The following is a 15,520-nucleotide window of genomic DNA, read 5'->3' on the forward strand; positions in this document are numbered from 1 at the left end:
TTGCTAGTTTTATTCCTTGTTCTCTATTTCTCTTCAAACAGTCATACTCACTGCAACTCTTTCTATTTCTCTTCCTCTCTCTTCTCAATTCAATCTAGCTCGTTATCTTTGTACCTCCTCACGCTTTCATCCTTCTACAACCCTTTCATTCTATCTTCCCTTGTTTTCTTTCTCCCTCACCCCACTTCTCTCTCTCTCTTCCTCTCCCTCTCTCTCTCTCTCTCTCTCTCTCTCTAATGGATGATGACTCACATGAACCGGAGCTGGATAATTCAGAGCCTGACAGGTAGCGCTCACTAAAAGGATTGTCACTGAACCAAAACATGGTGGCAAGGTCCATCAAATGATGGAGTTACGTTTCCTTCTTTCTCTTCCCCTCTCTCTCTTTCTCTCTTTCTACCTGTCTGTCTTTGCTGATCAAACGCTCTCCACCTACGTGACGACTACTGGTGCCAGGTTTTTAGGCATCATGGCTCTTTTTTGTTTGTCTTGATTTTCTTTCTTTATAGCACTGGAATTTGAGGCAGTTGATATAGACCAATAAAGTCCATTAAAGCTTTTAAAGCATTTTTTTGCAGCTGTGACCAAAATGAGTACCAGAAACCCAGGAACAGAGTGGGCCATAAATACAGCTCTGAATGATGGACAGATATAAATATAGATATAGGCATCTAATTTACAGCATCAAGCTCTAATTTGCATCTTTCCATGTCGTAGGGAGAGGAACGTGCTTGTGCGGTAGTTCATTTCTAACCAACAGCACGCCAGCAGATGGGCTCTGGACTGTGTGGGAGGCATATGCCATCCTTTCCTCCTTTCTCTCGCTCTCTCTCTCTCTCCCTCTTTCTCTCAGCCTTGAAGATGGAGACTGTGCGGTCTGTTGGCTTTGCCGCTTGTCAAGTCACTCTAAATTGCCATTGCTATACATGCAGAGGGCTTGTGAGGGCTTGTTTGTTATCTCTGACTGGTATGTAATTTCCCCAAACTGTTTATTCAGCTGAGAGGCTCAGCCAGATGTCACTTTTATTTGGATGATGTTCATATTTAGTACATACGATACACATATGAGCTTGCATGTGTATGATCACTTGCTGTATAGATTGCAACAGCCCCTTGTTCACTTGACATCCCCGACCCCCCCCACCACCTTCCGTCTTTCCCTGATCTCTATTTTCATTCTAATCTACCTGAGGAGATTGTGAACAGATGGGCAGGCTTTGGATTGCACTGAGAAGTTTCAGGAGACTTCATTGTCGATGAAATGCTTATGCATAATGTGACAATCTCCTCCTGCATGTTCATACTCAGTTGATTGAGGCCGAGAGAAGAAGGCCGAGCCTGCGAGACAGACTGAAATGCTCAGCGCCGGCGCCTCTTTTGTTCTCTTGCTGGAACGGCTGCAGAGGATGGGAGGGATGGCTGTCAGACTCGCAATCACTGCTCTCTCTCCCTCCCTCTCTCTCTCTCTCTCTCTCTCTCTATCCCTATAGCACACTCTCTTTCTCTCACTCTGTCTCTGTCTGTCTGCTCGAATGGCAAATCCCACTCCGGAGGGGGCAGATCACCATGGCGACGGTGCCTTGGCACGCATGCCTGTGGATGCTGCAGTGTGGAGACATTGAGACTATGCGCTCCTATAGCAACTCGTGCTGGAAGAGGCAGCGGCAGGCCCCCTGCACCGAACTCCCGGCTGCATGGGAGCCTGATTCGAGGATGTATGCAGTGCCATCGTGATAAGCAAGAAACTCAGACCTCAAGAATGCTCTTGGCACTCAGACCAATTAAAGTTGATGAAAAATAAGAATTTTTACTTGCCTATGTACCGCAACACTTTTTTCTTTGGATGGAACAAAGAAAGGTGACTTTTTCATAGCCTTTCATGAGCTCTTTCAGACTATTTGTCTATACTAATTTAAATTAAAAAGACATTAAAATTTGTTAAAATATCTATTTATAATTCCTATAAATGCACTTCAACAATATATAGTCTGTGCAGTAATACTGTGTCAGTGGCTGTAGAAATTATGGAAAAGAACAGGCTCCGGCAAATAGTCATTTTTTGACATTAGTAGAGTTCATCGGAGCATTTGTCCGCCAGGAGTTGTCTGGGGCTGAAGTCATTATTTCTCTCAGCAGCGCTGAAAGGCTCTCTCTCTCTCTCTCTTTCTCTCTCTCTGTCTCTCTCTCTCACTATCTCTCTCTCTCTCTGTGCATAATTACAGCAGCCGCACTCAAACCCTGCCTGTGCTGCTCCCTCATTCAAATGTGGTTTAATTACCTGTGGAATTTTAATTGGCGTGGCCTGCCAGTGGGAAACGCGAAGGTGTGCGAGGTCACTCCGTGTGGCTCATAAATGCTCCCCCCCACACACACACACACACTGCTGGCTGCCTACCCGCTAAACCCACCACCACCATGGAGTGCTCTATGCTCTACACAAATGTTCAGCATGCACACAACTGTATAAAGGTGGACATTTCAGGCACTTGTTTTTATACAATTTTGCCATTTCTAACCATTTATGAGGCATTCAAATAAGAAATGTCAGAAGTGGTTTCCAAGCAATCATGGACCTCACTTTACTCAATGGCTGTACATTATTAATTTCAAAAGGGCTCATTTAAATCAGACAATCGAAATCAGAACTGACCATTCTGCGCATGATTCATCAGTATCAGTCAGTATTAAAAAAATGACAAAATAGCCGTTACCAAAAAAAAAAAAAAAAAAATCACCAGAATGCCAGGATGTGCCGCATATTTCCTTCAACAGCATACAACACATTTAATGTCAAAGAAATTATCAGTGTGAAGGTATTCCTTTAAAAGTAACAAGAGTAACTGACATTACTTAGTGCATGTACCAGGAAAGTTTGGTTTCTAGTTAAACTAGCTAAAACAAAATTAGCTAGCTCACTATCTCAGACTAATTTGCAAAGTTTAGTTAAGCCAGTGGGCAAACCAGTCATATTGGGTAAAAAGTCACGGCTGTAGTCTGACCCATAACAACAAACTCATGGTATATTATGGCCATTGTAAGTATATATATATCTATTATAAGGTTTTAAGCTCCTTAAACACCAGTGAAAGTAATTGGGTCCTGTGAGTTTACAGAAGTTAAGCTATATTTTCTCTGCAGAAAAACAAACAAAAAAATACCTTGTATTGACTCCACTGTTATGTACAGTATATACTGTACAGGCTAGTTTATGAATCTGGACAGACATTATAAGAGTAGTTATTGTACTGTGCCCTATGGACTAAGAGTTCTCAAACTTTTAACTGTAAAATAAATTCCATGACACAATCTGAGTGAATACTCGACCCGTCAAACTATTAGTATGGAGCCTGTTATTACCACTGCTTTGAGGGGAGCTGTTCATTTTTGGGAGCGTCTCAGGAGCTCTAAGATTCTCTCCAATCCTCACAGATCTTGCTTTTAAACTCCCGGTTTGGTGCGGCTCAGGTCAGAGGGAGTGGTGTCAGGAATAAGCTGCCAGCTGCGTTTCAGTCAGCTCATTCCCACAGGACCTGAACTCCCCGGATCACGGATATGACGCTGATGTGGGACAGGGGCCCCGAGGCGGTGACTCAAATGTGTCACAGGCAGGAAAAAATCATTACAGTAAAAACGTTCATGAGGGCGAGGTTTTCATATACACTTATGTACATGCTTATGTCATTCAATTTGTAAGCCATATTTATTGTGATCCTTTACCTTTGATTGTTGGTGTTAAATTCCCTAGATAACAATTAATCTTTCTTTCTTTCTTTTCTTTATTTCTCAGTTGAATATTTGTATTCCAGGGTACATTAAGGGTAAACCTTCATTTACAGTGCAGGTGTTCAAGTACAAGTAATTAAAAATAAGTAAAAGATTAAAGTATCCATTATTATTATTATTAAGATCTGAGTTGACTGTTTTCTGTAATGTTTAACTTAAACATGCAAAACATTGTAAAAACTAATTTTACAAAATTAATTGAAAATATTTTAATTTTTAGTATTTAATAACCTAGGTAGGATACTGAAGTGCAGTTTAGGTGACTATGGTCATCAAGCACATTACTGTGTAATTATTTCAGTATGTGTCTTGCCCACAGTTCAGGTACTTTATAATTGTCACCGCAATGTCCAACCACACACCAGTGCACTTGATTCCACTCTTATGTACAGTATATACAATATAATAGTGCATAATATAACAGTATAATAGTGCATGAATGTAGAGATATATATATGTAAGTGTAATTTCTATATACTGTCCAGTGGACTAGGGCTTCTCAGGGATGACTTTGGACCAAGCACAGATCACTATTCAAATAATAGTCTCATTATTTAAATGTGCTTAATAATACTCTGGTTATAGAGCTTTTTATTCCTGACCTTTCCACCTACAGAGACATTATTTAGAGAGTGACTTGTTTTTGATTTGTTGAAGTTTGGATTTAACCTATTTTAATTCAAGTGATCAGTTAAATTGGCTAATAACTACAAGCTCTCAATAATAAATATGATAACTTTGATAATAGTGGGTTAAAAAAAGAGCCCCCTTGTTTGCGTGATGGACTCTATGTTGAGAACCACTTTGGACATGGCTGTAAACTGGAAAAGATGAACCTAGCCTTTAAATCCTCTCCATCCAGAGTCTTAGCCGATTGCTCATTCACCACCAAGAGAGCAGAACCTTCAACCCTCTTGGCAAGCCACAAACAAGTCCTCTCAGACAGAAATGGGATAATTAATTTTATGAATTCTACTTTTAAGCCACACATAATTGTGCATGCTGTTTTGGGGCAATTAAAGTGGAATTTCTCAACAGTTAACGATAATTAAGGGATTTGTGTAATTGAGGGCTGGTTAGATGACTTTAGTTTTCTCCATTTTGGTTTTCGCAAATGCGGCCGGACAGATTCAGAAAAGTGGCATCTTGGGGCAACAGAGTTCACGTGGCATTTGTGTTTTTTTTTTAATGAATGAATGCCTGCGGTTAACTTCAGGCCAGACAGTGCAAAATGTGTTGCATTAAAATGAATTCTGTTTTGTTTTTATGATGACTCAATAGAAAATCACTTTATCCTCCCTCATTTTTGCATGCCCTCTGCAGTGTTTATGGATGCCCTTTGGCTAAGAAGAGGAAAGGCCAGGAGAAACCTCTGCAGGAGCCAGCTACCAAACGGCGGCCGTTTTTAACCATGGCTGACGGAGAACCGGTGATATACGACAACTACGAAGCTATGGAAGAGAGCGAGGAGAGAGAACAGGAAGAGTTAGATGACGATGTGGAAGAAGAGGAGGAGGAAGGAGAAGAGGGAGACGACGAAGAAGAGGAGGGCTCTGAAGACAATGATGAGGCTGGTGAGGAGGAAGATGAGGAAGATGAAGAGGAGGAAGATGAAGGAGAAGCTGAAAGGGAGGAGGGAGACGAGGTAGAGCAGATGGAGGAAGAGGTGGAGGAAGATGAGGAGGTGGTGGAACAGGATGGAGATGATGAACAAGAGGAGGAGGGAGAACAGGAAGAGGAAGATGAAGATGAGCATGAGGAAGAGGAGGAATATGAAGAGCAGGCTCATCACCATGGTGAGGCATTTCTGCTAGTATGCAAAAAATGTAACTTTTAAAATCGTACTTTCCATAAGTAACAGAGAGATATAGTTTTCACTGTTTCGACTCTACATTCCACCGTGATTGATTTTAAATTAAACAGTGTCTGTGAGGTTAAACTCAGCTTTAATTTGAGCGTATTTATGTCTTGGAATAACATATGCAAAGTCAGGAACTTGGCTGCTTGTTTGGTTCTTGGCTGGTTGTGCTTCTTTGCATAATTAATTCATGCAGTATCGAGAAAATTAAAGGTCCAGAGTTGATTTCAGATAGAATATTTACATCTGGAATGTGTTGCTACTGTCTCTCAACATGGCGATCAAAGACGTGTCAATGCCAGTAAAGTAGAAACGTTCAGTCACACTGTCAACCTGCTAGTTTCAACATGATATTAATTGACATCTTATTCAAAAAATCCAGATCCACCTGCTAAATTCATTCAGTATTATTCTTTCATAATTAATTTTCCTGAATGAGAAAGTTTTCGTTTCAAGCCACATAATTGACTGAAGTACAATTGAATCGTTCCACAGTCTGCACTGGTTGAGCAGCACTTAGCATTCTGACTACAGTGCGGTTGAGAGCAGGGAACATCCCTTTGCTCCCCTCTTGAACTTGTGAAGCCTCTGATTGCTTAGTATGCATCTCAGCCTCATACTCAGACTTCCTCAATTGTTTTTGACAGTGTCTTCCCAAGCACTGAGAGAGGGAAGCTCTCTGAGTTATTAACTTTGTCCCCTTTCACATGCACACTGCCATTTTACAGGTGTCAGATACATTCAACTCCCCCTCGCCCGTGGTAACGGGCTCCTCCTGAGGTTATTTCTGGCTCTAGAAGCAGAGCATCGCATCCTCCACTTATCCCTGCAGTCTCATCCTCCCGTGTCCCAAATACAAGCAATACTAAAATCCCTAATGGAGAAATGGGAGATTTCCGGCACTGCTTTCCTCACAGTTTCTTTAGCAATGGATGCGTTTTGGACTTTTTTGTCTCTTTGATTTACATCTCAAATCAATTTGTTTAAGAAAATTAGCCTTTCTTTGCCATTGATTTAATGTAAAACTTCAGTCACTCTTGATAATGCATTTCTGTTGCACTTGGTAGTAAGTGCAACAGAATGATAATGGTAATTACCATTCAGATATATTTGGGTTTTGCTGATGTTTAAGACCAGTCACCTCCCTTGTGTTTGTGACACACTCAGCCATTGCAATAGAAAGAGTCTTGACATTCAATTGTGAAACACCAGACAGAAAAGAAGTTCTGTTCCATTTTAGGAGAATGTCCTTCTGAATCTGTCTGAATTTATGTGAAACATACACAAAACATGTCCTAACATGCTGATAAATTGTTTATCCTCTCACTTTAGAGAATACTTATTCCAGTTGTGGACAATCAAAGCCCAGCCAGATGTTTGAGAAAGACAACAACAACAATAACCACACAACCAATGAAGAATATGAGAACTATGATGAGCTTGTAGCCAAGTCCCTGCTGAACCTGGGCAAAATAGCGGAGGACGCCGCATACCAGGCTATGACAGAGTCCGAGATGAACAGCAGCTCGTCCAACAGTGCCGGTGAGGATGACGACGAGGATGAGGAGGATGGTCCTGAGCACAGAGGACGGAAGGGCGAGTTAAGTGTGGACCTGGACAGTGACGTGGTACGGGAGACAGTGGACTCACTGAAGCTGCTGGCACAGGGTCACGGAGCTGTGCTGCCAGATGATGGCTACCCTGAGTCTGCTCCTGGCCAGGAACACCTCAATGGCCAGCCTGAAGAGAGCGAGGAGGGCGTGTGCCTTAGCAGTCTGGAATGTCTGAGGAACCAGTGCTTCGATCTGGCACGCAAGCTAAGTGAAACACAGCCACTCGAGCAGACAATGTTGCAGAACCAGGCTGAGCAGCAGCACCTACAGGCCCAGATGCACCACCACCACCTGCCTCGCTATGAGAGTTGCCAGCAGGCCCCGATGGAGCCTCAGAGACCAATGGAGAGGAGCTACTCAGACATGGTGAACCTGATGAAGCTTGAAGAGCAGCTCAGCCCAGCGTCCAGGGGTTACCCCGCCAGCTGCGCCCAAGAAGGGGATGAAGACACAACATCTGTGGCATCAGAGCATTCAGACGAGGCCTTCGACATCACCAAGGGCAACCTGTCACTGCTGGAGAAGGCCATAGCTTTGGAGTCAGAGCGTGCCAAGGTCATGCGTGATAGGATGGCGTCGGAGCAGGCAGTGGCTCGGAGGGACCATCAGCGGCTACATGGGGAGCACAGCCCCAGGCAGAGTAGTGGAGCTGAGGAGCGTAAAGCCCGACTACACCATGATGGGGCAAGAAGAGCCTATTACCCTAAAGGTAATAAAAATGCTGATGCCAAAATGAAATACACCACTCAGTTCTATGTCTATTGTCCATCACTGTTATGTGGGGTAGGAAAACTGAGTCTAGCCTTTTGTGAGATGTATTGTAATTAGTTGAAAATCAGTGAGTTCAAGATTCACTCAGAAGGTGCTACAACACACTAATTTAACACCACAATAAAATAATAATAATAATAATAATAATAATAATAATGAAAAACGACATAAAGTAATATAAACGCCATTAAATACAAGCACAAAGTTAGTCATAACACAAAAAACTTTCTTAAAGCTCAGTCTAAAAATAACAAAACACACTGCAAACTGGGGTCACGTAATAAAAATAGGTCTTAAGACATTTCTTAAAAACATGCACCGCCTTATGGAAATGTATATATAAAACATTCCAGATTTGTGGTGAATTTACACCGAAAAAGCATAGCCTTCCATGGAAGTGTGAGACCATGCTGATGATAAGTTAAAATGATTTGCTTCATAAATATTTGAGTACACTTGAGCATGGACACTTTAAAAGTTGCACTCAAGTATAATTTTGACCAGCTATTTCCACCTCTAAGATTAAGATTGAAATTTTGACACAGGAGCCATAATGGCACATTTCATGACATGAGGACAAAGCTCTACTTGGGTTGATTGGCTACTGGTTAGTCTCTAACAACCAATTACAAGCAATCAGTGGACTTCAAATTTAGGCATTTTAGCGAATAAATATCCCTCAGTCAGGGTCTAAAGTGGCTATGGAGCAACATATTTTTATACCACAGAGGTGTTTCAGTAACTGTCTTTGCATTAAGTCTTAGCTACATTACCCCAGTGGCGTATGTACTAGCTGCAGGACTCCTTTAATGAGACAGACACATTATTCTGGTCGATCTCCGTCGCTTAGATTGCAGTGGCAGTGACAGCAGTAGCAGCAGCAGCTTACGTTGTTAAAATAGGCCTGCACAGTAACATCAGAGGCTTGCCTTGTCAGGCATGAGTAATGGCAATCTGCACGGCCCGTTAGGACAGCAATTCTGTCCATGGCCTATTTCTCCAAAACTACTTTGATTCACACCCACCTCCTCTGGGAGAGACACAGCTATGCTATGTGCTCTTATTATTATCCGTAAGAATCTGCCAGACTGTATCAGCATAGCGTTTTGCAAAGGGTCGTTATGGTGTTCTCATCCTCTGCTCACCTCCGGATACTGCCCATTGTAATATATGTCATGACTTTAACTCCATTGCTCAGTCTATGAAGCTTGCAGCAATATCTAAACACTATATATTTCAGTCATATTGCAGCTGTTCATAGGAAATAATCAACTAGGTTTAGTTATTGCACATGCATGACCAGAGGAACTAATGAAGCATTATGAAACTGGGATTGTACCGTAGGTCATTCTTCATCTCTAGGCTGATAATGTTAAAGAGAAAGCCTTGACTAGTGTTCACACTGCTCGGACCTACAGCAAGTTATTACTGTGCTTAGAGATTAAGCATAACATCAGACTCATTTCAATAATATTTTTATTAGGGTTTTTGGTAACAGTTTGCTTAAAGTTTTGGTAGTAAACTATTTATAAGCAAGTAATACATAGTTTACTAATTAATAATTGATTGTAAAGCTTTGTTAATACATCAGTAAATATAATAATGAAGCAATTTTAAAATAAATATGTAAACTTCATTTACAAAGGTTTTATTGCTAAGTATTATAAAAAATTAAACATTTATAATAACATTTTAACCAGATAGCTAACTGTATATGTTATATAAAATTTATTTTAACTTCACGCAATACTGACATTAATTAATCATTAACTAGTCATTAGTAAATTATGAATTTCTTGGTCATAGATTTATTACCAACATTTAGTTGAAAGTGTTACCAGTTTCGCCTATTCATTTTGGCCAAACTGATACTTGTTGTAATGAATATGTTATTTTAAAAGCAGTGTAAATGTGGAATTCAACACCACATGAAAAGACTTTCAGTACCTTGATTACAGTTCTTGATTAGAGATGCCTGTTCTGTAAACTTTAATACAGGCCCAGTTCCTGGTGAGAGGCGTCCCATGCAGGATGCTGATAGTGCCAGTGATGTTGTAAATAAAGATATCGTTGAGAAGTCACAGTCTGGATGGTCAGGAAGCATTTCCAGGCCATATTGTAACAAAACAAAACAAACACTATTAACAGCCAGTGAAGCATGGATGGTTCCACACTCATAAACCTTATATTAGCTTAATTATTTTGCACTGTTTTCCATGTAGTTATTGGATAATAAGCATTACAGTTCATACAGGAGCAAAAGAAGTTAATGATTCAGAAAACTGTTGTTCATGCAAAAAGTAAAACTCATTCTGTGTACTACTGTAAATGTGGAAAAGACACATCATTCTGCCTAAAGGTTTTTAATGTGTATACATAACTGTAATATAGTCCCATCATCATAACAGCCTGATCATATCAAAGTAAAACAAAATATTTACTTTACTTTTCAGAGAGTGCTATGCCCGTACAGTAACTACATCCAGAAATCCAGTACACTATTTCTGGATTTACACAATCTTTGTGAGATAAATGCCTAGAATTTAAAGGTGATGATTTTTTTTTAAAAGGACTTAAAATTTCTTTCCATTTTACATTTTTTAAGCTCACATTTTGAATTTCGTCCTTGTAGCATATCTGCATACAGTACATGAGAATGGTATTAATTGCAGCAAAATAAAATTTATGATCCAGCAATTGTAAGAACAAAACATATACCTTGGAGTGGGCTTTGGGAACAAAAAAGAAACAAAATCCTTACATTGGTAGAATGTTAGCCAGGCTAGGTAACCAGAGAGAACAAGATAATAATAATAATATTATTAAAATAATTAATCTTGATAAAGAAAAACTTTGTTTTTTTTTTTAGATGATTAATTGAAACAGCGATCAGCAGATTAGTTGATCATCAAAACAGTTGGTAGTATCAAAGTGAGCGCGCACTCATGGGAGCAATCATAATTAATCATGAAAAAGCAATTAACAAAACTTCTTAACCAAAAAGGATCAGAGTGACTATGAGCACAAAACAACAGAAATTTTTATTTCTTCTAAATTTCAAAGCCACCTTAAACATTTTTTGCAAATACTCAGTCATTACAATCAAGACGCACTAAGAGCTCAGATATTTTTTTGATAAAACTGGGCTTATAAGTCATAATCACCATGAACATTGGCCTACAGGACAAACTGTTGACTTTCATCAGACTTAAATTTAGACATTTACAAAGTATTACAAGCATTAATGCATTCTCATTTATCCGTACAACCAGTTTTCTTGATAAATATCAATGAATGTGTTATTATTAATTTAATTAGGCTACAAGTATTTCAACTTGTATTTCAATCAGTTACCAGTTTAAGGAATTTGGATCTTTTCATCTGTAACACACATGTGCTGTATAGCCAAAATTGATTATAGTCTAATGATAGATATGATTAATGATACTTGTGTGGTGGCCTGGAAAAAACTGTCACATGGTGAAAGTTTGGCATTTTCTACATTTTCTACTCTCTATATTTAGTTCTAAAACTACAGCTTTGAAAGTGGTATCATTGACCTGAAATTGGTATCTATGGCATTTTAAATGCTGATTACCCCAAAAATGACAAGGGAGAAAATCTCATTTCAAGATTTCATTCCAGTTCCACTGAAAGATGTCCCACCTACCTCTATATTTCCAAAGAAAAAAACATCATTAGTGTCAAATTGTAAAGAATTCTAAGTTTACAACAGGAACTGAAAAAGTCACCTGCAGCATTTAAACACAAGCCTCATCATCATCTCTATTTTCTCTTACATCAGTGGTGAAATATCCACTGATTATTTCAGTCAGTTCTTTTCAGTGGATTTCTTGTTATTATTAGGTCATTTATACATTTTTTTTAAAAAACTTTGTCCACTGTCGTCTCTACAGAGTGTGTTATCGCTCTTCTCTGGTTTGATGATGATGTGATGGCGTAGGAGTCTCATGGGCATTTTGAGACTCTGTATGATTTTGCTATGGCATGTAGCTATCCAAACACTTGATCAAAGCCTGACAATCAGTGTGTGAGAACTTAGCTAGCAAGGTTACAGATACCTTTAAGCAGTCTGCATTTACTGCTGCATTTGTTGAACCGGCTCCTTTGCCAACATGGACTTTGCAGACAGAAAGGCAGAATATAATCTAAATAAAATCAGTGTCATTTTGGTATATATATATATATATATATATATATATATATATATATATATATGTGTGTGTGTGTGTGTGTGTGTGTGTGTGCGTGTGTGCGTGTGTGTGCGTGTGCGTGCGTGTGTGTGTGTAGAGATGTCAAAGCATGTTTTCATCATTTCTTTTCTAGAAATCAGACATTCTAAGAGGATCTCCCAGCACCACATATAAATGTTGTTCCAATGTATTGAATATGGGCAAAAAATTTTGGACACATTTTGGTTCCTATTACAGATATGATTTGGTTAGTGCCTTCGTAGAACATTTCACAATCTAAGCTAGATTTCACAATCTAAGCTAGATGCACTCAGTTTTAAGAGCATCCTTGGAGCCTTATTTAGAGTGTAGAAGATGGTACATTCTTATAAGAAGAAAAGCCTTATTAGCTGCTTTGATGCAAGTCTAGTCATTGTGCGTTATATCCCTGCATTTTTAATGAAATATGAAATTCTTTGGGCAGTAAGAGCTAACAAATGTGAAGTTTTTATTCCTAGGAGTGCAACAAAAACAATGTATGCTATATTCACTGAGTATCCTACCAATTTAGCTAGTTCTCTTTATGTCCTCCTGTTTGGAGGGTTAATAAGCATCATATAAAAGCCAATTTCATAAAACAGTTGAAAAACAGTTCCAAAGGAGCCTCTCTTATCTCTAATGATTTTGAGGTTTTGGGAATTAGGAATGTAAGAGTATGTGGAAATACTTTGTTTATTCTACAGATCCTTCAAGAGGTGAGAAAAAAGAGAGTAAGTGCCCCACCCCAGGATGTGACGGCACAGGCCACGTCACAGGCCTGTATCCACACCACAGAAGTCTGTCCGGCTGCCCTCACAAAGACCGCGTACCACCAGAAAGTAAGAACAATAAGGACACTCTATGGCTCATTCATGGACCTTTTTCACACTTCTGTGTTTACGAATGCAGAAGCGTAAGTAGTAGCGTTTCAAAACTTCCGGTGAGATAGTGAACAATGGCAGCAATTAGAGCTGCAATCACTGCAGCGTCCTTCAGTGCACAAATAATTCAAGCAAACATTCGTACTTGAGCTTTCACTCATTTCCCACTGATGTGCTTGTGAGAAAGAATTGGCTTTGTGCAATTTGCTGGGAAGAGAGTGAGCATTTTAAGAGGCAGCACATAAGTCTGTAGCTAGCATTTCAAACAATGTGACTACATGAAAACCCACTGGCCGTAAAAGATATACCCTCTCGATATGAATGGACAGATCAAACATCTGATGTCCAGCAGAAGTCACAAAACGCCAGCGGTGTGTATGGAATGAACTCAGAAAAGCCAGCAGTGCTTGTGTGGGATGAACTGAAAAGCTAGCATATATATATATATATATATATATATATATATATATATATATATATATATATATATATATATATATATATATATAAGAGCTAGCTAGCCAGGTATTAAAAATGTAGCTAACTATTTATCCAGAATATATTGTTCGCTGTTGTTCATGCATTTCAGTACCGAAACAATGTTCATGAACAGATATGACGACACATTTGTTGTGAAAAAGGTCCACTGCTGTAATGGTCCTGGGTGTAGTTACACCTCCAGCTGGTATAGGGGTGCTCTTTTACTTGACATGCTTGTTGCCTGAAATGGTTAGTGTATGTGCTGCTGTTCAGTTCCTGTCCATGCCTCTTCACAAATGAGTGTGTGACTGCTGTGAGAGCAGCTTGTTTGTGTCTGTTATTTTGTGTTGGATAAATTTGCATGTCTTGGTGTTGCTGATGAATTAATTTGGGAGGGAATTAAGGCAATTGCAGGCCACATCACAAGCCACCTAAAGGCTAGATTTAGATTATGCCCTGTAAAAGAAAAGGTTGTTATGAGTGCATGATAATAGCTTATTATTTACTGATTTTTTTTTTTTTCACAAATCAGTTCAAATGTGCATTTGTGTAAATTAACAGTAAAGTTCAACCAATTTTTCAAAACTGTACATTAAGCTGATCTCATGAGGAATGAGGGTGATTATGGGATTTTGCTTAAGTTCATAAAAACGGTACAAATGCTAAACTTGTCTCAAACACTGAGCAGATCCAGGATTCACATCATATAGGAGAAACTATCTCTTTCATCTGGGAAAAACAGTTCACACTGTCCTCCAAATTGTAATTCCAAGTGTGATTTTTTTTGAGCTTTAAGGCAGCCTTAATTTCTCCTAAGAAACCTGGAAGTGAAGCAAATGGTAACATGTATCCAAAGAAATAATGCCTTAAATTTGGTATTTTAGTGTATATTTAATTTATAATGAATTACAACTGATAAAATGTACTACCTGCTTTTGTGAGCACAGTTACCTGCTAATGCTAGTTAATGTTACATGAAAACTGAGTAGTAAGCAAAATAGCGATACATTGGTGCTTCCAAATCAGAATACTTTTAAATTTTCCTATGCTGCAGTAACTTCAAGCGAATTGAGTTGTGCAAATTTGCAAGAGAACAGCCTTGTTGGTAGATTTCCTATACCAAATACCAAATATTCATCTTGACCCAGATAACTACCACTATAAATATTGCTGAAGTTTTGAGCAAATCTGAGTTATAAACTTGATCGCATACTTGGGTGAATAGTTCTTTTGGAAAATTGGTGAACTTCCACTTCATAAGGTAAAATCCATTTGTTCTGGTCATGTCTGGAAAATCACCTTTTGAGCTAAAATTCTTTATTGTACTGAGTTAACTTGCCGTTGGCGTAACATTGCATGCTACTAACACATCTCTGCATTTGGCTGCATGCTTTCCTTTCTGCATGGCCTGACTTGTTTATCTTTCACTATTTTCATCATGAACATTATGCCAACTGTTTTCAAACAGCTAACTCAAACTCATTCAGTCTAATTTAAGGCAAAGCTCTTCGTTCCACCTTGAGCGCTCCTAACCTTCACTGTCTCTGGCCTTCTCCTGTCTTCTCCTGTCTTTCCAAAGTTCTTGCAATGCATGAGAATGTTCTAAAGTGCCCGACGCCTGGCTGCTCGGGACGCGGCCACGTTAATAGCAACAGGAACTCGCACCGCAGGTGAGTCAGCGCACCTGAAGAGCTGAAGGTGCTGCAAGTGCTGTTGGTTAAGTGCTATTGCAGGCTCAGCCTGTTTGAAATGGTTTGTCTGGACATTAGGAAAGACTGCTGATTGAGCAGAGGTGTGAATGAATGGATAGATTTGTGCGTCCATGTCATGGCGTCTGAGAATTGCCGAGAGAGGTGACATGGCATGCCTAAGTTTTAATCCTTTAATGCTAAATCATTGTTT

General features: G+C 39.4%; 1 protein-coding gene across 8 annotated transcripts in view; it reads left to right on the forward strand.

Annotated features, from left to right (window-relative positions):
- myt1la (myelin transcription factor 1-like, a) overlaps positions 1-15,520 on the forward strand; it is a 52,752-nt gene that overhangs the window by 21,330 nt on the left and 15,902 nt on the right. For all 8 annotated transcript variants that reach the window (XM_034313947.2, XM_053242263.1, XM_026923752.3 and 5 more), the window contains exons 6-9: positions 5,107-5,579; positions 6,974-7,963; positions 12,962-13,096; positions 15,198-15,288. In XM_034313947.2, coding sequence (XP_034169838.2) covers positions 5,107-5,579; positions 6,974-7,963; positions 12,962-13,096; positions 15,198-15,288 — 1,689 coding nt within the window. The remainder of the gene's footprint in view (positions 1-5,106; positions 5,580-6,973; positions 7,964-12,961; positions 13,097-15,197; positions 15,289-15,520) is intronic.

Source organism: Pangasianodon hypophthalmus, chromosome 19 (genome assembly GCF_027358585.1).
Source record: "Pangasianodon hypophthalmus isolate fPanHyp1 chromosome 19, fPanHyp1.pri, whole genome shotgun sequence".
NCBI classification, from domain to species: Eukaryota; Metazoa; Chordata; class Actinopteri; order Siluriformes; family Pangasiidae; genus Pangasianodon; species Pangasianodon hypophthalmus.